This window comes from Phascolarctos cinereus, unplaced genomic scaffold, assembly GCF_003287225.1.
Source record: "Phascolarctos cinereus isolate Bilbo 61053 unplaced genomic scaffold, phaCin_HiC Scaffold_1;HRSCAF=81, whole genome shotgun sequence".
Taxonomy (NCBI): domain Eukaryota; kingdom Metazoa; phylum Chordata; class Mammalia; order Diprotodontia; family Phascolarctidae; genus Phascolarctos; species Phascolarctos cinereus.
In genome coordinates, this window is record NW_027555514.1 from 140616833 (window position 1) to 140639727 (window position 22895).

Sequence of the window (22895 nt, forward strand, 5' to 3'; positions counted from 1 at the left end):
ACTTAGCCAGTAAGTGTTGAGGCCACGTTTGAACTCGGAAGAGTCCTGATTGCAAGCCCAATGTTCTATCCACTGCGCCACCTAGCTGCCATTTGGGATACCACAAGAATGTTTTAAAGATGAGACTTGAAACATAAAAAACAACCGTAAGAACTTCAGAACATACACACACACATACACTCTCTCTCTCTCTCTGTCTCCCTATCACCCCATAATTAATCACAGCAAAAATTTTCACTTCTAAATACAACACACTCGATATATCGTCACTTTACCTGTGGGTTTTGGAGGGAAAAAATTTCAAACACTTATTTCTTCATATGGACACCACTGAAATGCAATCACATATTATTTAATGATTTTGTGCAAGATTTGTGGGGTATTTTAATGACAAAATGAGTTTTAAAAATAAGGCATCTTATGCTGTTAATTTCCCCCAAAAAAACCCTATGTTTTGAATATATACATCAACACAAGTTATTGATAATAACTGAGTTGCTACCTTTCAGATTCAAAGAAATATAAATTTGGCCTCAGAAAGTTAAGTTCAACGTAAATAAGAAAATTCTAAGTTGTCCCAAGCATATCACTATTTGGCAAAAACGCATCTAGGCAAAGTAAGTATTTATGCTTCCATTTTATTGTTTTTAAGAATTAAACTGCCACCTCAGTAGTCTTAAGAGCAATATAATGAAACATACATACATTTCATTTAGACTTAATGTCCATCATAGTTTCAAAGGCTTCCCTGAAATAAAAGCTGGGTTTCACATGTTTTATATCTTTTAAAAAGAAGTACTAAGGTTTTGTGTTACACTTTCACCCACCCACCCAATAAACAATAACCAGTTGTCTTCAAGCCCAGTATCATTTAAAAATTGTCTGCAACATATTCATTTGATATGGCTCCCTGTATTAGAAATATACACATTCCCCAAATTTAACTGCAAATAAGCTATCACTGGGGGGAAAAAAAGCCTACTTCTACAATATGTGGGATTTATCATGATACTAAATTTGTCCCCAATATGTCGGCTAAGTGGTTTCAGACTGAATACAGTTTCAAAATCAATTCTAGGAAATTCCACATTAGAAAAATCTTCATGAAAACTGATAAGACTTAAAAGTGAATTCAACTATTTTTTTTTTCTTGTAACATGAAGAAGTAATAGTTTTAACAGCCCTTAACTGGAAAGGGGTGGGGGAAGGAAAGGGGAATTTTGCTCAGGTCCAACTGTCTACCAGGACAGGATAGAAGCATTCATCACCAAAACTTGGCACTACTTCACCCTCACACTTCTAATAACAAGAATTTCTCATTTTCTTACTAGAAATATCACATTAACATTGGAGTCTGACTGCTAATATGAAATTACACTTTCTCAATGGTTAAGTTGTACCTGATTCAATTTTTGCATTAGCTATTTCAGGCAAATGAAATAAAGGTCATTTGCATTACCTCTAACTTCAACTCTAAGCTTGGGGATACCTTTATACCCAATTATCAAGGTGAGAAGAGCTTTTCACCTTTTCAACTATCTGGCCAAGCAATCCCATTAAAGATGGTCATACTTCGCCACAAAGTAAAAAACCACCAAACTGATAGATCCTAAGATGTATGTGCTAAATATATATACTACAAACTATCTACTGAATGATCTGCGCATACCATAAATTTTGTTTGTACTATACAGCACTGTAAAGGGGGAAACAAATCTCCACATGATTTACTTATGATATTCAACTATACCCTAAGGAATGTTAACTCATACATACTTAAGTTAGGTTTAAACTAGTAATTAATCATCTAAGTTGGACTGTGAACAAGACCCTGTAATGCAAAAACTGACTCTTAAAAAGGCACGTTATAAAGTATGGACATTCATCTAACTTTACTATCACTTTCTCTTTCCACATGTGGGAATGAAGCAATTTAATACAGCTCACTAACTCCATGTTAAATTTTTTAAAAATTAAGGTTAGACTGTTTTACCATCAGGACTCGATCAGTCATAAACTAGTACTTTCACAGTTCAAATTAGAGGGGGAAGCCCTATCACAAAGTACATAAAATAAGCCTGAGTATATTTGTTTATATTTCCAGAATAATTTCCTTCACTGATATTATTTAAATGCCTTAAACAGTATTTAAACTCCAATTTGAAACTCTATAAACAAGAAACCACTCAAGCCCAAGACTAATCTCTACTTAGGAAAAAGGGGTTTTTGGTAGTCTAAATCTTTATCTTAGGACAAATAACCAGAGTAGGACATACATATTTCAACTGAATGCTATCATTTAAACAATTTCTATAAAATAATCTTAGATCAGACTAATGAATGTGGTACACTCTGTGAGTCCAACCGTTAGTAAACAAGCAAGAGCAATGGCATCACCAGCTTGGAGCCTACAAAATTTACTTTAGCCTGACTTTTTGAACAAGTAAAGAATTTTAACATCATTAACATGAACCGATGTTATTATAGTACTGCAATTTCAATATATTTGGTGCTCCTGAGGTTGCCTAAAAATCAAAGGCATTTAAGTGAAGTGCAAAACATAACGTGCCTAAGACTTTCAGTGCAGTGCCTTGAATGTGGAAGAATTGTACTTTACCATTAACTGTCTGCCTTATAGTAAACTCTAGAAAATTTTGTATACTTGTAGCATTTTATTTTAACCTTTGGGAAAATATTAGTGGCAAAACATATGGTTTTAAGAAAGAGTATGCAACTCCACTCAAGTTCACATAAAAAATAGCATCTTTACAACCATATTGAAATTTAATTATTTTACACAGGTTAACAAAATTTATCACAAGAAAAACTAAACATCAGATTTAACAAAAGCAATATTTCTGAAAGTGGTACAATGTTTGATTTTTTTTTCCAGGAAATAATATTACAAAATGATCAACTCTGGGGCAATTTACCACACTAGGGGCACAAAGTTGTTAAAATATAGTTGTGCTCTACTGAGCCACTTATCTGCACTACAGTATACTTGAAGTCAGTCCTAAGGTCAAGGCTTAAAAACATTTTAAGATACAAGACCCTAAGAGTGTTTTACAGCCACCTCTGTAAGAGGTGCTTTTCCTCTCTCAAAATACATAAAGTCCCCTGCCCTCCCCCAACCCTCACTGTATCTTCAGTTCAAAACACTACTATCATTGGTAATAGGGCCTATATCTCGTCTGATCGGGATGATGTGGTCCAGGAAGTGGGGCTTGAGAGGGTGGACCCTGCATTCTTGGAGGCGGAGGTGGCCCTCTTGGTGCAGGCCATATACCAGGACTCATTCCCCCTGGCTGTGTGAATGGAGGGCTTAGAGTTCCTTGATCTTCAGTGAACTGTGGCAAAGAGTTAGGATTATAGTGGTGAGGAGGGGGGGCATTTACAGGGGGACCACCATGTTGAGGAGGAGGAGGTCCTGGTGGAGGATGATTCATATATGGTGGCATCTGGGCAATGATGTGTCCAGGGGGTGGGGTAATTGGTGGTGGAGCAGAGGTCATTGGTGGAGGAGGAGCTTGGCTATAAACCATATGAGGAGTACCTGCTGCCTGGGGAGGATGCTGCATTGGATGGCTTATTGGTGGTGGTGGAGGAGGTGGTGGTGCATAATGTTGCTGTGGAGGCATAATATGATGAGGGTGAGAAACCACTGGTTGACCCTGATACTCAGGATGATGGTGAGCAGGTGCTGGGGCTGGAGGTGGTGGTTCTCTAGCACCTGAATTTGAATCATCCTGAATAGGGACAGTTATTAAATTGCTGTGTTTTCTTGTTGAAATTCGAAAGGTTTCCTGACTGACTGAACGAGGTGGAGGTGGAGCCATTGTCAACTCCGCAGGAGGAGCTCGAATATCCTCATGTGGTTGATTATAATGCTCATGTGGCACATGCTGCAAAGGAGGTGGTGGCATCATGATGTGCTGCTTTGGTGGAATATGGCTCATATGGTGCTTGTCTGGAGGCATTATAAAACGATCAGGAATTTCAGCTGGTGGTGGGGCAATAGGAGGATGAACATTTTCAATTGGAGGGCGAGTGACAGGTTTTGCAGCTCTCATATGACGGTGGTTGATATGAGCCTGTAAGTCTCTTTGAGACAAGTACGTTCTTTTGCACCCTTGAACAATGCTACACATGAAGAGAGAACCCCGCATACACTGTTCAATTCGCTGCACAGGATCATTACAGCTAAATTAGAAGAAAATACATTGGTTAACTGATAACAACAATCCCCAAACAGTCCATTTTACACAGCAAACAAAATCCTACCTCTAAAAGTTAACAAGGTTATATGTAAAACTCAGCACAATTTCACATGTGAAAATTACAGTGTTTGTCACTTAAATCCTATCTTCTACTAGCTTTTATTTCCCAGCAGGCTGTTAACTCCAGGTTGAACTCAAAATACATGCCAATAAAATTATATATCCCACCCATATTTTAAAAATATCTGTAAAATCTTACAAAAGCCAATTCCTAAATTCTGAATTTTCTAAAAGAATCTTGTATTCTATATATCCCTATTCATATAACATGTTAGCAATGATAGACTAGAGAATTTAGCACTTGTGCCCAAGAAGCTAAAATTCTCAAGTCTGGAGTAATTCGTTAGTTTAATAACAATCATGTGTCAGGCACTTGTGGGTGAATTTTTGAAAAATAGACAAAGAGAAAATCCCACTCCGTTTATGATATTTTTCTCAAAGAAATATCAACAACAGCTTTCAAAATTCATATTTTAAAACAAACCTCAGGTACCCAGAAGTCTCGGTAAAACTAGCACAGTAAAACTAGCAACTTTTTACTTAATCATTTGAGATAAAAAGTTTACTAAAAGTTACACTTTTAAACAACGTATCTCTTCTTAACTTAGGGTCATTATTATGAATATCCTTTATTGGGCAATAATACTATAAAATGCCACAGACCAAATGGCTTCCAGGATTTTGAGTTCTTGTGTCTTTAATTTTTGTAAATTTCTATTTTTTTTTGGTCTGTTAGTGGAGCTGGGCATAGATGTCATTTTCTGACAAAAGACAGGACACAACTCTTACAATTATGACATTATTAATTCTAAGTACTCGTATTCTCCAAAATCCCACCAGATATTACCATCAATAACTAACAGGCTAACCTCAAAGGGAGTGGATAATTGAAAGAATGAAAACAGAAGTGTCTGTCAGCTGTAAGTGGGCTGGTAACAAATAAGACCTTTCTCCCAGAAAGCAGAAGATCTTCTCTCTCTCAACTAAGATCAGGCACAGAGAGGTAGACTTTTCTAGGTATTCCAGTTTGTACTAATAAATCTGTTCTGGAACCACTAACATCTATCCAGAGATCATAACCAGGGAATCAATCCATATGCCAGAATCTTCTTTCCCAATCTGACCCAGGGTTTAAAAGGTAGTACAGGCTCCCATCAGCACCAAAAGTGGTTTGACACCTTAGGTTTAACAGAATCTAGCACCTATTAGCAACTTTTGTAAGAGAGCTTATTGACAGAACCTCAAGGCAAATACACAATGCACTTCAACTCGAACACAATCGCTAGAGCACACAAACATTCCTTTTTAAGAATTTAATGCTCTTACCCTGGGCACATCTTATCTGCCTTTTTCTCATGCAAAATAGCACAGTCATAGCAAAAAACATGCTTGCATGGGATCTGTAAACAGAGACATCGTGATAGTCAACATCCTATATTAATTCATAACTTTTCTACAAAAAGATTAACATTTATCAAATGCCAAAGACATGGAAACTCTTATAGCTTCATTTTCCTATACTCAGTTTTCTCTAGAGATATTATAAAGCAATATATAATTTAATTAAATCTATTTAATATACATCATGTTTCCCAAAAATTTCAAATTATTTTCAATATATTCTTCTCATTTATCTCACAACAAAATGTAGTGATCACTAACTGAGGTCACATAGCAACTCATACATTATCATGTTCTCTGACTTTTCTATATTTATTATTCATTATTCTGCTTTACCATATAGCAAAACATAAACAGATTTTTAAAAGTTATTGAACTATTTAAGAATACTAATTTAAAATTATCTTTTTTTAGATGAAAATTTTAGGAAGAGGGGAAATAATGTGTTCAAATTTCACCACTTGAAAAATCAAGACAATCTTTTTATCCATTAGATTATAAACTGGACTTCAATAACAGGAATCTTATACTCTGTTACAAAGTATGTTAGTTGCTTTGCAACACCAGGAGGGAATAATATTGCTCTTCCAAAAATAAGGGACTATTGTCTATGTATACTTAACTGGAACAAACAAATCAGCTGTTATAAAACTATCCTATGAATTCAATATAGTATAGTAGCTGAGCAAAGAACTAAAGTAACTACCCATTTCCCAGTCAATGTATTAATCTAGAGAAGGAGAGGCAGTGGTCAGGGGATGGGGAGGAAGGAGGAGGACAGACAACAAGAAGAATTATTAGTGATAAAAGGAATGAAGGAAGATGAGTTAAACTAGTGGACTGTAGAAGTGAGACACTTCACATTTTGCTGAATGAAAAGGAAGTGGGAACCAGGAGGAGATGTCAAAGGGATTCTGGTGGTCACTAACAAAAATCATAATTAGCTTCAATGACAGAGATGCATATGATACCATCATTAACTAATAATGAAAAAAACACTCATGTGCATTACCTTATAGGAAATTAGAAGGTAAAAGTAACATGTATGTTTTATGTCAATCATAATGCAGATCATTATTGTGGCTAAGATAATTGCAAAATTTTAAAGGCAACATAAGGAACCTAAGCCTAAATCTAGGATCACTCCCTCTCTGTGAAACATAGTGAACTAAGCACTGAACTGCAAAGAATAAAACATCACTAACACGGTTCAAGACTTCATCTGTGTGGCATCTTATAGCAGCTTATGTTCAAAAAGAGAAGTAAGTTTCTACTAGGTTTAGTGAAAATAGGGAAAGAGCCACCAAAATTAAGATTGGTTTTAACACAGGATCAAGTGTCCCCTAGTTTGGTGGAAACTCCACGTCCCATGTGATGGGCTTTCCTGGGATAAAGTCTTTGGTAGGGGAATCAATAACAAATGTAAATTTATGACTGAAATGGTTTAAGTCATAAACAAAATGTGTCTCCACAGGAAGGACAAGACATCCTGCTGAATGTTTATAGGTATGGGAGAAAGAACCATGTGCCTAATGGTTAAGAAAGCCTCCCCTAGAAAAATTCTATGTCTCCTCACATAGGGAAGGACAGAAACTGTATAGTTAGTATAGGACAGAGATGATACATGTCAGGTAACCCATTTAATTTAATAACACTTACCATGCGACCATAAATTTTAATAGGCAATCCACATTTATCACAGAAATGGACTGGAGTATCATCCTTTTCACCTAAGATGTTTATCTGTTGAAATGACATTATTATTAGATTGCCTTCTTAAACTAGATTAATAGTGTCATTGACAGTAAATACTTAGTATGCTAGGGTCTATTTTAAAAATGCTAATTTAAAAATTAATTTATATGAATGTCATGATAGCCAATAAAATGAATTTTTTTGTGAAATAACTGTGCAGGGACCATATTTTATCTTTCTTTTTGTCTTACCTAGCACCTAGTACAGTGCATTACACATAGCAGAAATATAATAAATATGTCATATATCCCCAGAATAATGATTCTGTTCTTCACAATATTTTAAATTACATTTATTAAAGCATAACACAGTGGATAGAGGACCACTCTTGGACTCAAAAGACTCAGCCAGCTAAGTCCTGCCTTGGATAAATATTTAACCATCTGACTATGGACAAGTTACTTAACCTCTCAGTGACTTAGGTAACACTTGGACTATAAATTAGAGACAAACCTGTTCACTGGAATCAAATGGAGTGATTCTAACACCTAATTCCCTACAGATTATGAATCACAGGCATGGAACAAAAAATATGTACACATCTACCAACATACACATAAGTAGTTATACCTGAAAGTCCCAAAAAATGTGTCCAGGAAACCTTCGTTGATTTCCAAACAGGTCACCCCCTTTACACTCATACCGTTCTTCTTCATTATAATCAAATCCTTCTGAGGAGAAAAAGCAGGTATTACCTACAAACTTTTCAAACCAAACTAAGTCACTGCTGAAGTGCGCACCTAGCAAACAACTGGCCAAATCTTTTCATTTCATTTGTAACACACACTTCGAATAGAAAAAACACATTTAGGGAAAACGTGAAGTAAAACCTCATTTGTGAAAATCTGGTATAGTGGTTAAAGAACCAGCCCCAAGGCAATCTCAGTATCTGACACATACTGATAAAGGTGTCCCTAGGTAATTAAGTCATTTAACCTCTCTATATCCCAGGCCACTTTCTAAGACTATGAGTTGCAGAGAAGATGCCAATCTGCATTGATCAAGTGAGTTTTTCTTCATAAGGAATCTCTACACCAATGAAATCACAGGTCTGGTCCTATCATTCTCATTATACTTTAGTTTTACAATATTCATTATCATATTTGTAGGCCATTTACAAAAGTTACTGTCTCAGAACACAATCTGTTTTGCAAAAGGGAAAGCTAAGATTTTATTTTGTTTTTTTAATGAATACATGAAGACATTTTTCAGGAATTCTTCCATTCCTGAGTAAGTTCCAAGACACAATCATTAAATGAAAAAGGTTCTTCCGCTTTTCATTTCTAAAATGAAAATAATAATAGGCTTAATAGAAAAATTCAAATGTCACCATTTTTAAAAAAATTATAACCTCTATAAGATAACAGAGGAGCCAGCAAGGTGTAATGACTAAAGAGTTGCTCTTGGAATCAGAAGATTTAGGCCCAAGAATTACCTGCATAACCAGGGCAAGTCACTTAATCTCTCAAGTGTCTGATTCAATTTTACAGACTCTAAGTTATAGATGAGTTACCACCAGCACCAGGGCTTTTGGACTTCTCTGGATTTCTCCAGCATGCCCTCCCTTCCCAAAGAAACTCATCATTAGGAAATTTCAGGTAAGATTGAATCTACCTGGTATTCACATCTCATCAGTACCCTCTAATTGGATCCTATGACTGAAGGGCAGGGCCATGAGCTCCAGCATCTACTTAGAGTGGGCTCAGTATAGTCTTCTCCCCATTTCCCACCACCCACACATTTTAGGCCCAATATAGGCCCCTTCCTCTTTTCAGTTTCCTTTTGTATGTAGTCTTCCCCTATTAGATTCTAAGTTCCTTGAGGGCAGGGACCATCTTTGCACATAGCAAGTACTTAACAAATGTTCATTTACCACAAGGAAAATGTATCTTTTCCATAGTCAAGAGCAATTTGGTGCCACATACACAGTAACTCAATATAGGACAACAACTTTGGAGAAATATCAAGGACAAGGGGAATCAATTTGCAGAGCCTGGTTAAAATACCAATCTTTATCATCTCACCTCATTTAAAAGTACACAGGTAATTGATGTGACACTACTGATTCTACTTAGAATTCACTTCAATTTCAGAAAGCAAAGTTAAGAGAAGATTTCTGTCATGCCTTCTCAAATAGTAACTAGAAGTAGAGCAGCCACAGTATATATACATTTCAAAGTCAGTTTCGAGACTGGCCTAAATAGCCTACGATAATAAAAATAATAAGCAAGGAAAAAGTGGTGTTGAGAGAACTTTCTAAAGGTAGCATAAAGGAACCACTCTTAAGTACTCAAATTTAACTACCTAGCATTTAACAAGGAACAAATACAGTAGAGTACAAAGTTGGAGCAATCTTTAACAAATGTGATCAAGTGGTAGTCTCTTGGAAACTTTCCCTAATCTACTACATTATCTCATTTATAGGTTTCACACCAACTATACCTTACTTACAACAAGAGGGTTGGAAGGCATTGAGTACTTTCAAAACCAACTACTGTATTTCACCGCATAGTGTCACAGATTTTATGCCAATATTGCCCCCAAAATATGCTGCAACCATTATGTGAAGCTTTAAAAAAAATTTTGTGCTGGTATTAATTAAAAAATCATTTATTACTAAATTGTATCACTGGCAGACAAACTGTACTGTTTAGCTAGCTGGGGAAGATGCAAGTCTTATCATATCACTTGACTTATTCGTGGCAGCTTTTGCCAGTCTACCCGCTCCCCTTTAGGCCACAGCTCTTCATTGAGTTGAGTGACAATACCTTTAGTACTGAAGCACTCTAAACAAACCCACGGTATCAGAAATTTACTGACAATGCACATGCGCTCTGATAATTCTAGGCTCGAGGCTTGCAAAGCTCAAGAGATAAATGCACATCCATATGTGACTGGTGAATACATTGCTGCTCTGTTTACCTTTTAGGCAGTGTGACAAACAATTATACCATTTGACGATTACACAACAAAAGGTTATAAACCAATTTTTGGACTGGAAAAAAACAACTACATGGTGAAACACAGTAATTTCTGAACCAGTCAACAGCAAAAACATTTCAGGCCGTACTTCTACTATTATCCTTTGTGTAACTGTAACATCATTGCAAAACCATGTTTTCTCATCTGGGAGTTGCCTGATCAAATCAACTCCTTTCCAAGGGGAATCCTACATATCATTAGGGGAAGACTGCATCTCAGGCTAGGAGGTCAGTATCTTTGAGTGTTTAGAGTGAAAAGTAGATTTAAAACTCCTAGCTGACCAGAGATATTTGGTAAGAGTTGAGAGTACGGAAAAATTCTTAATATGGATTCGTGATTTTTTTTAAAACTTCAACATACACAAACATTAAAAGGCAAAGTAGAAAAGAAAAAAAATTAGAATTGGAAAGAATGCTAAAGTGGTATATGAATAAAAGAAAGAAGGCAACGTAAAAGATTAAAATTGTGCGGGCTGCAGTGTGGGAATTAGTACAGGTATATAGACAGGATGTTACTAGACAGAGACAGTAACATGACAAACAGCTATTTCAAATCTATTACCTTCATCCCCAGGCTGTGTCTTAGAAGGCATCCTGTTCATAGTCCTTGTAGTTCGAGGAGCAGGTTTGGCTTTGTTTGTCTGTTTGGAGATTAGTTTTATAGGGATTCGTCTTCGAACATCAAGGCCACCCAACGATCCAGAACTATTAGTGCCTTGCAAATCATTGTCTATATTGAAATAAAAGTTACTTCTTTCAGTTTTGTCTCTTAAAACATTCTGCCAAAGGTCTGAAGTAACCTACCAAATACCACCATGCTTTAATGTCAGATGGCCTGATTTTAAGTACCACAACCACATATTTAATTGCAACAAACCCATAGTATTTTTGCTGATATGAGATGCCTGAACATTGTCATGACCATTCCTCATCAATCTGTTAGTTCCATGAGAGAAGAGATCATGTCTTAATTAAAATTTTTTCTATCTTTTCTAGCTTCCACTAAATTCTCACCCCTCACTTATCATGACGCAGAGATGATACTGGGTTTTCTAAGGCTACCCCAGTGGAATATAAATACGGAAAGGTCCTACACCAAGTTGGAAAGACTTCAAAGATAAACCCTCTGATAGGCTGTCATTTGAGGACCAGCCTCACAAGGTTTGTAAACATTTGTTCCTGGATAAATGTAGCCATTAGGTGATGAAATTCTTTGGCCATAGCAACTCACGAAGACTGTCTATTAAGTTGCTGCTATCTATATGGGTAGCACTGACCCCCTCTCCCACACAAATGAAATCCTGGATCTTTCAAAGTATAAAATAAATATTTTTCCTAGCACAGGTCTATGAATATGGCAAAGTGACTCATATATTTATTAAAGTGAATAAAACAAGATTTTTTAAAGGGATGTGGATACAAAATAAATTATTTTCATATGCAGACATTTTATTAAAAGGAGGTGTAACACAAAACACATACTTTTCTCCTTTAAAATATACATAAATAGTAGAGTAACTGAAAGCCATATTCCTGTGGTACAAAAGGGTGAAAGAAGAAATAATCTATCAGATATTAGGCATTCCTAGACCCATACCATAGCTCAGAGCTACTGTTAAGCAGTACTTTTTTCCCACCCAAAAAAGTAGGTTAAGAGAAGTACAATGCTGCTATGAGGTCAAATAAGTCTAAGTCAGACTAAAACACGCTTGCTTCCCAGGCCCCATAAATCACTTACTCAGTTACCAGTAAAGCTCACTACTAATAGTAAAATAGAACAAAGTGCCTACCTCCAAAACACATAATCCGGATTGCATGAGTAGAGAGATATGCACTTCTAAAGGCTGAGGAGCCACTTTCCAATTATAGAAAAAGATGTTATTTTTTACTTATAAATCTAAGCCAAATTAAAGTTAATCAAAATTTTTTTCCAGTTACTTTTGTTAAGAACTTCAGTAAGTTATTGTGCTGTGTAAAGATTTTTAGGACAGCTAACTAGAACTGTTCAGAATAGAATTAGGTAAAGCTTCCTTGAAGGTATTAAGTTGGACCATATTTCTAGGTTTCTTACAATTAAAGGCTCATGCTCAATCCTACAACTAACTCACTCTTCTCATCAACAGGAATCTATGATTATATGATTCAAAACTGAACCTTAAACAACGATCTTCAAGAAGCATTTATTAAATGCCTGCTATAAGCTAGGGACTATGTATACAAAACCAAAAATAAATGAAAAGTCCCTGCCTTCATGGGAAGGGAACAAGGGGAACAATATTAATCAATAATCAATCCACAGGTATTTATTAATATGTTTTTTATTATACACCATTTATAACATACATAGATAAATAAATACAAAGTAATTTTGGGTAGAAGGGAAGCGTTAACAATTGGGAAGATCAGGAAAGGTTCATGGTAGGAATTCCAAGAGGTAAAACGGCAACAAAATAATGCAAAATTATTTTTCATTCCCAGTTTCTTAGCATTATTTTATAACAACCATTCCTTAACAAGCCATGGTTTTAATATAATGTGGGGACAAGAAATAACAAGGGTGACAGGGGTAACAAGGGTAAGAGAAAAAATATCAAACACATCAAAAAATCGCTAATGGCCAAAAGTGTCTGCCTATTTCCCTAACACCTTTCACTAAAAGTTCAACCAAGTCAACTTATTTCACTTTTACTTTCATTTTTGCTACTCTTCCTAGTGAAGGCATTTAAAAACTTCCACAAGAGTCAAAAGCCAGGTAAAGAGAATTGTTGGCCACTAACTTTTCAGTTTGGTTCTTACATTCTTAAAACCTCACTTCTAACTTTCCCAGAAGTTCAAAATTTGTTTTCTAATAATAGCATGTATTACTGTTTCCTCTTCATATCTCAGTTGAATACTGCCCAGTTTTAGTTTTGTATGAAGCAAAAAAGCCTGAACTAGTATGTCTTTGTACACTACACAACCGAAAAAGTTCTCTGGTCTGGGGTTACAGCAGCAACTAGTAACGTCTGTTGTTCTTTACTCAACTGCCCTTCTGTGTCTTAAGTTGTACTATGCCTGTGCTTGGCGCTCAAACAAAACCTGTTTATTTGACAGTATAATTACCCATGTTTTCTAAAACTAGAGTACACTACAAATAAGGTACATTTTTTACTGTAAATCAACAAGCATTTATGAAATGCTTACTATGTACCAGGCACATGTGCTAAGTGAGGGACATAAAAAACAAAACCAAAAACCAACCCAGGGTCTCTGCCCTCAAGGAGCTCACATTCTAATGCACTGTAAGCACGAAGTTTCCTTTTAAATACTCTGACAAGGAGCGCAGAACTTGCAATAAGAAAACAAGCCTTGGCTGTCCTATAATTTTTCTCAGGTTCAATTTAAAAATACTAGGATCACCTAAAACACATACAAGCCTCCAAATAAATATGTCTCACTTCCGATTCAAATGTAAATATTCTGCTACTCTTTTTCGGGGGGGGGGGGGAGGCCACTTCTCTCTTTTAAAGTCAAAGATTACGTTTTTATCAATACTTAAGTAGTGGAGGCAGATAGGTGGCTCCGTGGATAGAAAGATGGGCCCGGAGCAAGGAAGCCCTGAGTTCAAATTCGGCCTCAGATAGCTAGCTGTGTGACGCTGGGCAAAACACTTAACCTCAGTTTGCTTTAATCCACTGGGGAAATGGCAAACCACTCTACAATCTTTGCCAAGAAAATCCCAGTTTTGTGGTTTGCACAGTATTGACGTGCTGTGGTCCATGGGATCATGAAAAGACCAACACGACCTAATAACAAGTGCTAGGTACACAAGATTTTACTTTATGGACTACGGACATCCTACAAGCAGTGCTTACAAAGCGACAAAAAACCTTGGTTAACAAAGTGGCCCAGACTGGGGAGAGGGAGAGAGGGAGAGAGGGAGAGAGGGAGGGAGAGAGGGAGAGAGAGAGAGGGAGGGAGAGAGAGAGAGAGAGAGAGAGAGAGAGAAGAGAGAGAGAGAGAGAGAGAGAGAGAGAGAGAGAGAGGACTTGTTGATAAGCTGACTCAAAAATGAGGAACTCCCTTGGTTTTACGCTCCCAAACACAAAAGACCCAAATGACAAGGTCCGGTGAAAAGAAAGGAGAGCAATGGTGGGGTACGGTTTGGACTTCATACAAAGACTGCGCTAAAGTGGAACTTGAGATCATATCCGGCTCCTTCGCCCTATCTACAACACACAGGGGACCGACAACAACGAAGCTTTAGGACAACCGAAGCATCCGCCCGCGGCTGCAAGGGAGGAGGAAACTGCAGGGACGTCTAGCTTGGTCTCTCAACTCCACAAAGCCAGGATCGAGCTCCCCAAGGTCCCCAGGTCCCCTTCTTTCCCCAAAGCGCTAAACCGACCGGAAAATAGTCCCGGCCGGCACAAGCCGCGAAACGCCGAGGATAGCATAAAGGAGCGCAGAGAGGGGGAAGGAGGCCTCGGGGAAAAGCCAGAGCCCCCTACGCAGCCCCGGGGTCCCCCTCTGGACCGAGACGGCGCCGAGGCTGCAGCGTGGGGGGAGTGTGGGGGGTGTGAAGGGAGGGGTGAAGGCCGAGAGATATCAGGCCCCAGCCGAGCACTGCCGGGAAAGAGGAAGGAAGGGAAGGGGAGTGTGTAGAAGTCCTCCCTCGCCACTGGAACCCATCCCCTCAGGACAAGCCCGGTTCCGCTACGCCAGCCGGGCGACTGCGGGTCTCGGGCCAGCCGAGGGGTCCATGTAAACGAGACCCCCCCCTCCACCTCCTTACCAGTGTGGTCCATGATTCGGCTCGAGGTGCACTCTGGGAGCGGAAGTCAGCGTCGCCCGAATAGCCACGGGCGCGTGCGCGACGACCCGAGCGAGCTCAGTCAGCGGAAATGAGATGAGGGTACCTTTTGCCGGGGTCTGGGGAAGGAGAAAGTTCTGGGCAGTTTGGAATGGGACGAAGGAGAAAAGAGAAGGAAAATGGGAGCGCACGAAGACGGTTTCATGGTAGAGAGGGTCACCGGGGCGATCCCCTAGGTACAGGAAGAAAGGCCCATCCCTCAGAGGTCAAACCGCTTCTCCCTTTGGCGGGAGAGAGCGGATGGGAATGGGCGGGGGTTGGGGGGGCGGTAGGTCCTTGTCGACGTACTTCAACTTCCGACAGGCTCCGCGGCTCCTCCGACCTCGCGATGCCTGGCCTCCTGGGACTTGTAGTTTGGCTGGACAACACCCTCCTTCTCCTCCCCCCCGGGTCTCCAGCCTTCTTTCCCACCCACACTTTCCTCCAGAGAGTGGTTGTTCTCCGTGCGCAGGCCCAGCCGTTGGGGTTCCTGAGCTCTCGGCGTTCCTCCCTGCTGGCGGCGGAAAGCTCGAACAGGAGCCTTGGGAAGGCGTGGCTGGACTGCCGGCTGTCCCGAGGGTCCCGGAGGCAGCGTGCAGAGTTCGGGGCGGGGAGCTAGGACCTGTGTGTTTTGTTTTTGACTAGGTTTGTGGGGCTACCGAGCCGTGCGCGGAGGAGACCGTGCCCGCCCCCCATCCCTCAACCTTACGGAAGTTTTAAAAAGAAGTTTATGTACTTGAGTTTGGGGTGTTCTTTGTGTTGTTTTGGTTTTTGGCCTTTTTTTGTTTCTGGAGAAGGTGCTGAGGAAGGCGTTTGAGGTCCCCAAAGGAATTTGCTTCGGGCCAGGACTAAGAGAATTTGGAGTGCGTAGGTATAAGCACCGCCCCCCCCAGTGCCTTAACCTGAGCGTGCTTAAGTGCTTTACAATCTACAGACGTCCTGTAAGCATCCCACAAAATAATTATTTTGCACCTATTTTGTATCTTCGAACAAGACACTGCATCTCTTGGCTCTGGGCATTTTCTCCGGCTGTGTCCCCCATGCTTCTACTCTGATTAATGAGCTCGCTGGCTCCCTTTAAGTCCCTTCTAAGATTCTACCTCCTATAGGAAGGATTATTAGTTAACTGTACAGTAAAATTACAATAATAGCAATAGCCAAAATTCTTGGCTTCTGTGGACTGTGTGGTGATTACCAGTCTCAGCCAAAAGATCTGTTTTATCGGTCTTAAAACAGTGAACTAGATCCCCGGGCTTTTAGACCTTACGTCTTCCAAGTTCTTTCTTTAAAAATGTGTAAGCAAGCTTAGATGGAGGGAGGGGTGTATGTAGACAAACAACACTCAAATATTTGTGTATAGCATTATTGTAGGTGGTGATAATCTATTTGACTACACAAATTTGTTAACAGTGAAAAATCAGGAATCAAAGTCCAAACGTAGAAGAGTACGCACACAATGCTAACTTAGCTCAAATCCAACTCCTTCCAGGTAATTTTTTTTCCCCTTACATTTACAATAGACATGTACCTAAACATTTTAATGGCCAGTTTCTGCCTTTTCTGAACATGATAGGAAAGGATTGTGGGATCAATCGATTAAAAAGAATTGTAAAGATCAGGGGTGGGGAGCCTTTGGCCTCCAGGCCACGTGTGGCCCTCTAGGTCCTCAAGTGCAGCCCCTTGACTGAATCCAAGAACAGTTTAGTTCCCCACCCCTGCTAGAGATGATCTCTGATCCTCTTCATTTTACAAATGAGGAAACCGATATAGATTACATGATTTGTGGGAAGGTCACATAGGTGGAATTTGATCTCTCTGACTCCAAAACTAGTGCTTTATCCACTGAACCCAAATGTAAGATTTTATACTAACTAAAGAGTAAAACTTCAAAGTTATTATTGGACTTTTGTACACTCAACTTTGCATCTGCTGTTCTCCCTGGTTTCAATTCCAGGGAATAAGATACTCCTGAACCTGGGTACCACCTTGGTCTCTCACCTCCACCCCCTTTATTGCCTCTTTCTCCCTATTGTTTTCCCTCATTGGATTGTGAGCTCCTTGAGGGCAGGGATTTTTTTTATTAAATTATTGTGTCCCCAGCTCTTAGCAATGTGCCTGATTTGAAGTAAGTGCTTAATAAATGTGGATTGGATTGGATTCCCATTAAACCTTATCTTATTAGATTTGGTTCAGTGTTCTAGCCTGTCAAGATATTTTTGAATCATGGCTTTTTTTTTAGCATAATCAATTTATTTATTTTTAGTTTTCAACATTCACTTTCATAAGATTTTGAGTTTTAAATTTTCTCCCCCTCCCTTTCCTCCCCCCTCCCCAAGATGGCATGCAGTCTGATATAGGCTCTACTTATACAGTCATCTTAAACGTGTTATGATGTAAAGAAGAATTAGAACTAATGAGAGGAACCACCAGAAAGAAGAAATAAAACAAAACAACAAAAGAAAAGGAGCAAATAGTATGCTTCCATTTGCATTCAGACTCCAAAGTTTTTTCTCTGGATGTGGATAGCATTTTCCATCATGAGTCTCTTGGAGTTGTCTTAGATCCTTGTACTGCTGAGAAGAGCTAAGTCTATCGGTCAGTCATCGCACAGTGTGTCTGTTGCTATGTACAGTGTTCTCCTGGTTCTCTCTGATTCTGCTCATTTCACTCAGCATAAGTTCGTATAAGTCCTTCCAGGTTTTTCTGAAGTTCACTGTTATGAAAGCCTCAGTCTTCAAAAAGGCATTTATTTCAAGATGGACTTCCTTTCCTCATTTCATTAAGTTTAATTCTGTGAAAAGTTCATCTTGTCATGTATATTACTTCCATGTACTTCTATCCCTTTGCTCTTTTCACAAAATATCAGTCAACAGTACTACATAGAACATAACAATATAAAATATTGTTTGGAGAAGTTTATGATGGCAGATCTTAAAAATTAACATGTTCACAAAACTGAAGCAGTTTCTTCTGGAACAGAGGAGTAGAAAACAGTTTCTTGATTTAGTTATCTGGATTTTGTATGAAAGACTTGCAAATGTTCTTTGTAGGTAATTGGTTGTTGTTATTGTTATGGGGTTTATTATTGTCTAACAATGTGCCAGATAAACTGGAGCACTAGCTGTTTCTTGAATTCAGACATTATGTCTTTTGCCACTCAGACTGTTCCCTGTGCCTGGAATGCATACCTTTCCCACTCTTGCCTCTTAGGCTCCTTAGCTTCTTTCAAAGGTGCCACCTTCTAGAGGAAGTCTTTCGTCTTTCTTGTCCTGCCTGAAGGTTGGTGCTGTCTCTCACCTCAAATTATCTTATAAATCCTTTTTTTGTATGTGCTGTTTTCTCTCCCCTTTCCCCCACACCCCCCAGACTGTATGTTCTTTAAGGGCAAAGACTGTTTTTCATTTTTGGCCTTGCATGCTGAGCACTTGTATATAGCACTACAAAAGAAATCAATTTTTTAAAAAATTCACTGAGCAAGATCAAGGCATATCAAATAGTAGGTGCTCAACAAATGTTTGTTAGAAAGTCTGCCTGCCCTCTTGGTACCTTTTTAGACATTAAAAGAAGATTTAAATTGTTCTATTAATTCAGGGATTAATTGTTGAAATCTTAATTTAATTGTTTAATTAATTAATTGTTGTCATTGGTAGAATTTGGGGCCACACCTAATGTGGAAAAGAATCCAGAAAATATTGAAAGGTCTCTTGTCTAGAGTAATTTTTAATCTTTTTTTTGGTGATAGTTTGAATTACCAGTCTGGCAAAACCTATGAACCCAGTCTCAAAAAAATGTTTGTTGCATATATCATAATGGATGAAAAATGCTCAGTTTCAGTTAGATGATAGTAAAAATAAAGCTGTAATATTTTTCCTATCCAAGTTCAGGGAGTCCCTGAAATCTGTCCATAAATGGACCCAATGTTAAAAACTCCTGAAGTGTAGAGGAAGGGACCTATGAAAAATCATAGTCAAAAGCAGCCTAACATTGAATAGGCCTAACATGTGGTGTTTCTTCTGATTAGAAATTTAAGGTCACGGAAATCAAGCAGGCTATAAAGCCACCATGTTATGGGTTGTTTTAGTTCAGCTGAAGAGAGCCAGAGGAAGAAAAATAGGATGTAAGAAAAGAGGGAGAAAGTCACAAGGAAAAAGAGGCAATTCTTGCTTGTTTTTTCTTCTGTGAATTTCAGAAAGTCCTTGAAGGATGCAAGCACGTGAGATTCAGACTAAAGTATTAGTCACCTAATTAAAGGCTCGATATCTGGAGAGGGAAAAAGTTGAGCTGCTAAACTTTCCTGCTTCTCACATGCCAGGTATAGACAAAAAGGCAGGAGCTTTTTAGCAGTAAGGCAGCAAGCTCAGAAGTACAGACACTTTCAAACCCTTAAAACAGGTTCTTAATCTGGTGTCTGTGAACTTGTTTTTTAAAAATATTTTTGTAACCATTTCAGTGTAATTGGGTGTTTTTCTTAGTAATTCTGTGTATTTTCTGCATTCAAACACATGCTTCTGAGATGGGGTCCCTAGGCTTCAGCAGACAACCAAAGGGTCATCAACACACACACACACACACACACAAAATGTGACAAAAAAAGTTAAGAACCTGTACCCTAAAACCTAAATGAGCTTGATACCTTTTAATACTATCCACCAGTGGCTTTCAAGGCCATCTGTTCCAGGCCAAGACCAGGACTGCATTATATTCCCTTAAAGCCTTACTGTAGACTTAGATTCTTAAAATCTAGCCAATAGCTTACTAATGTTCAGACTCCTTGAGAGTCTGCCCAATATGATGGATGTTCTAATAAACCTTGTCTTTGGCTGGAGAAAAAAAAAGCCATAGTATAAGTTCTAAGTAATTCTGTATCTCTAAAGAGAGTTCATAAAAGATAAATGGTGTTAGAGAACCTAAATGTGTTTAAGATTCTGTTCCTTTAAATCTTGCTCTTAACTATATTTCCATATGGTTTTCCACATAAAATAAAAAGTAGAGTCAATTTTACTTTTTTTCCATGGTTCACAGGATACAATAATAGTAAGCACTAAACAAATGCCTATTAAATTTGATGAAAGTCTTTTTTTCTTTAATGATACAGAAGTGTATCATGGTAAAGAGGACACTCAGACTCAATACGGTATAATGGCTAGGGGCTGTAATCCAAAGCTTAGTCAAACATCTTACCATATTCTAGATCATAGAATTTGGACAAGATGGTTCAGTGGAACTCATCACTAACGTAGATAGCAGCCATGGTGAATAGTTATCTGATCAACTATAATTTTATAGGTAAAATAGAATTTCCTTTTATAACATGGTTTGCTGTAACTCAAGATTTAAACATTATATTAGAAAAAAATGTTCCTTGAAACAAAATTACATATCCTGATATAACATAATTAACCAATAATTCCAGTATTGAATTTGTTCCCCAAGACAAGCATTTTAAAGGGTTTCCTTTGTCTATGACCTAAGAGATTGGTTGTTGAGTTGCTTCAAAACTACCAGCAGCCACTGTAGCTTGAGGTAGATGTCCAGTGCAGTACGTGATGAGAACATTGCATGTAAACAGCACTTTTTGTGGTAGCACAAACCTAGGAACAAAGGAGGTACTCATTGATTAGGTGTCTACCTGAGTCTTCCTCTCTCCTCTTCACTAAATAGCAGCTGATATTCTGGACTACTTCTAACACACACACACACACACACACACACACACACACACACACACACTGATGTGGTAGACCTGATGAGAACTTTGAGAAAGAGTGATCGTGTCATCCTAGAATCCACAACAGTAGAGGAAAAGAATGCTGGTACAGTCAGATATGTGCCCTTGACGCAAGTTCTGGAAAGTTCTCCTGAGCTAGAAAAGCTTCAAATATTGCCCAACAATAGATTGTAAGTCTGTCATTGAAAGACCTGGTTAGCTAAATCCCGATATCATAGAGTCAGCCTCTGGATGACAATTTTTTTTTGAAGGTATTGAGAAATTGTGATTTGCTCCCATATTTATCTATTCCTACTGTTATCACCCTAGTACAGGCCCTTATTTCCATGCTTCTGTACTATTTCAATAACCTAACAAGTCTTTCCACCGCCATACTCCCCTTTTCCCTCATGCACTCTAAACCATCCCTCACACTGCTGCCAGATATTTTCCTTATGCGTAGATCTAGTCATGTCATTCATATGCTCAAAACCCTTCACTGATTCCCCATTCTCAATCAAATATTTATTAAGTGTGTGCTATTTGTCAATCACTATGCTATGGTCTGAGGAGTCAAATAGAGGCAAAAGGCAGTGCCTGACCTCAAGGAACTTACAATATAATGGACAGAGGAGAAGGGGGGGGAACCCATTATCTACAAAGTAAATTTTAGAATCTTTAGTCCATCATTCAAGGGCCTCCACAACCTGGTGCCTTATATTTTGCTACTATACTTCACTGTAAACTATAAACTTATGGAGGAGGGGAGGGCAGAATTAACAACATCTCGTCTAAACTTTGGACTGTTTTGTACCTAAAGTTTGAATCTTCTAGACAATACCCTGCCCGAGTGGGTGATCAATGGTTGTTGGATTGAGAGTGTTTAAACAAACACAATAGCCTTTATCTCCATTCATACTGCCACCATCCTGTCACCTTTTAGCTAGTCTCTCTGCCTTAACTCTCTACTCTTTAATCTATCCATCACGCAGATATTAAATTAATCTTCCTATAAAGTACATGTCTGACCATGTCATTCTCTTGCTTAAGGAAGATTAATAGTTGTAAGATAAAATGCAAACTCCTTAACTTGACATTCAGACTTTTCACAATGTGGCTCTAATCTATCTTTCCAATCTTATTTTAAATTATTCCATTTTGTGTGGTACATTCCAACCAAATTGGACTAACAACTCTTCCATGGTCTCTATTCTCCCAGGTGTGCATTCTCCCCGGCCGTCTCTTCTGCCTGTAATACAGGCCTTCCTCAATTCTCCCTATTAATTTGAATTCAGCCAGCATATAATAAATGCTTACTGTACCCCCAGGTACTATGCTGAGTGCTGAAGAGACAAAATAAAACCTTCTCTACTTTTGTAGGTTTGCATTTTAATGGAAAGAACATATATACAGATAAGTAAATACAAAAATTGTGGGAAGAGCACTAGTGGGGGAATGAGGAAAGGCCTCATGGAGGAGGTGACATCTGAGCCGATTTTTGGCAGACACTAAGGATCCTAAAAGTAAAGAGCTGTACTGGTAGAAGATGAAGTGCCACGTGCAGGGAACGAGGCCAGTTTGGAACTTGGAGTAACATGAGTTCATTCTGGAAAGTTCGGTTGGAGCCAGATCATAAAAGGAGCTTTAAATCCCATCGGAGGAAGTTGTATTTTATCCTTGATTCCAGTTAAGCTTATTGAGCAGGAGAATGACATGGTTAGACCCAGACTTTAGAAATATAAATTTGACAGCTATGTAGAAGATGGACTTGTGAGGAGAGAGTGTGGAGTAAGACCAATTAGTAGAGTATTACAATAATCTAAGCAAGAAAAGAAGTGAGTAAAATGTCCCTACATGTAGAAATATGTAAAAAAATAGTCTTGTTTTGTTTTGTTTTTTGTGGTGGTGAAAAAGAACTGGAAACAGAGAGTACCCTTCAA

The 22895-nt window shown here is 38.5% G+C and overlaps 1 protein-coding gene and 1 long non-coding RNA gene across 3 annotated transcripts; one reads left to right on the forward strand and one right to left on the reverse strand.

The window, feature by feature from the left end:
- Positions 1–622: 622 nt before the first annotated feature.
- Positions 623–15296, reverse strand: CBLL1 (Cbl proto-oncogene like 1). 2 transcript variants are annotated; one of them, XM_020984594.2, is made up of 6 exons: positions 15192–15296; positions 10980–11147; positions 8007–8104; positions 7341–7424; positions 5607–5680; positions 623–4203 (listed from the first exon to the last, which is right to left on the reverse strand). In XM_020984594.2, exons 1-6 carry the CDS (start codon positions 15202–15204, stop codon positions 3168–3170), a joined length of 1473 nt encoding a protein of 490 aa, XP_020840253.1. In that variant the 5' UTR covers positions 15205–15296; the 3' UTR covers positions 623–3167. The 2 variants fall into 2 exon arrangements, with proteins under 2 accessions (XP_020840253.1, XP_020840252.1); XM_020984593.2 differs by having other exon boundaries at positions 8007–8107.
- Positions 15297–15353: 57 nt separating this feature from the next.
- On the forward strand, positions 15354–17429 carry LOC144457137 (uncharacterized). Its single transcript, XR_013486495.1, has 2 exons — positions 15354–15445; positions 15573–17429. It is a non-coding gene; the product is annotated as an uncharacterized LOC144457137 (long non-coding RNA).
- The last annotated feature ends 5466 nt before the right edge of the window (positions 17430–22895 follow it).

What these genes read in the sequence shown, in the direction of transcription:
- CBLL1 (XM_020984593.2), bottom strand. An exon ending in TTAAAATTTATGGTCGCATG is followed by an intron (nt 5,681 to 7,340) that starts GTAAGTGTTATT and finishes CTCTGTTTACAG; the next exon opens with ATCCCATGCAAGCATGTTTT. An exon ending in GCAGATAAGATGTGCCCAGG is followed by an intron (nt 4,204 to 5,606) that starts GTAAGAGCATTA and finishes CTTCTAATTTAG; the next exon opens with CTGTAATGATCCTGTGCAGC.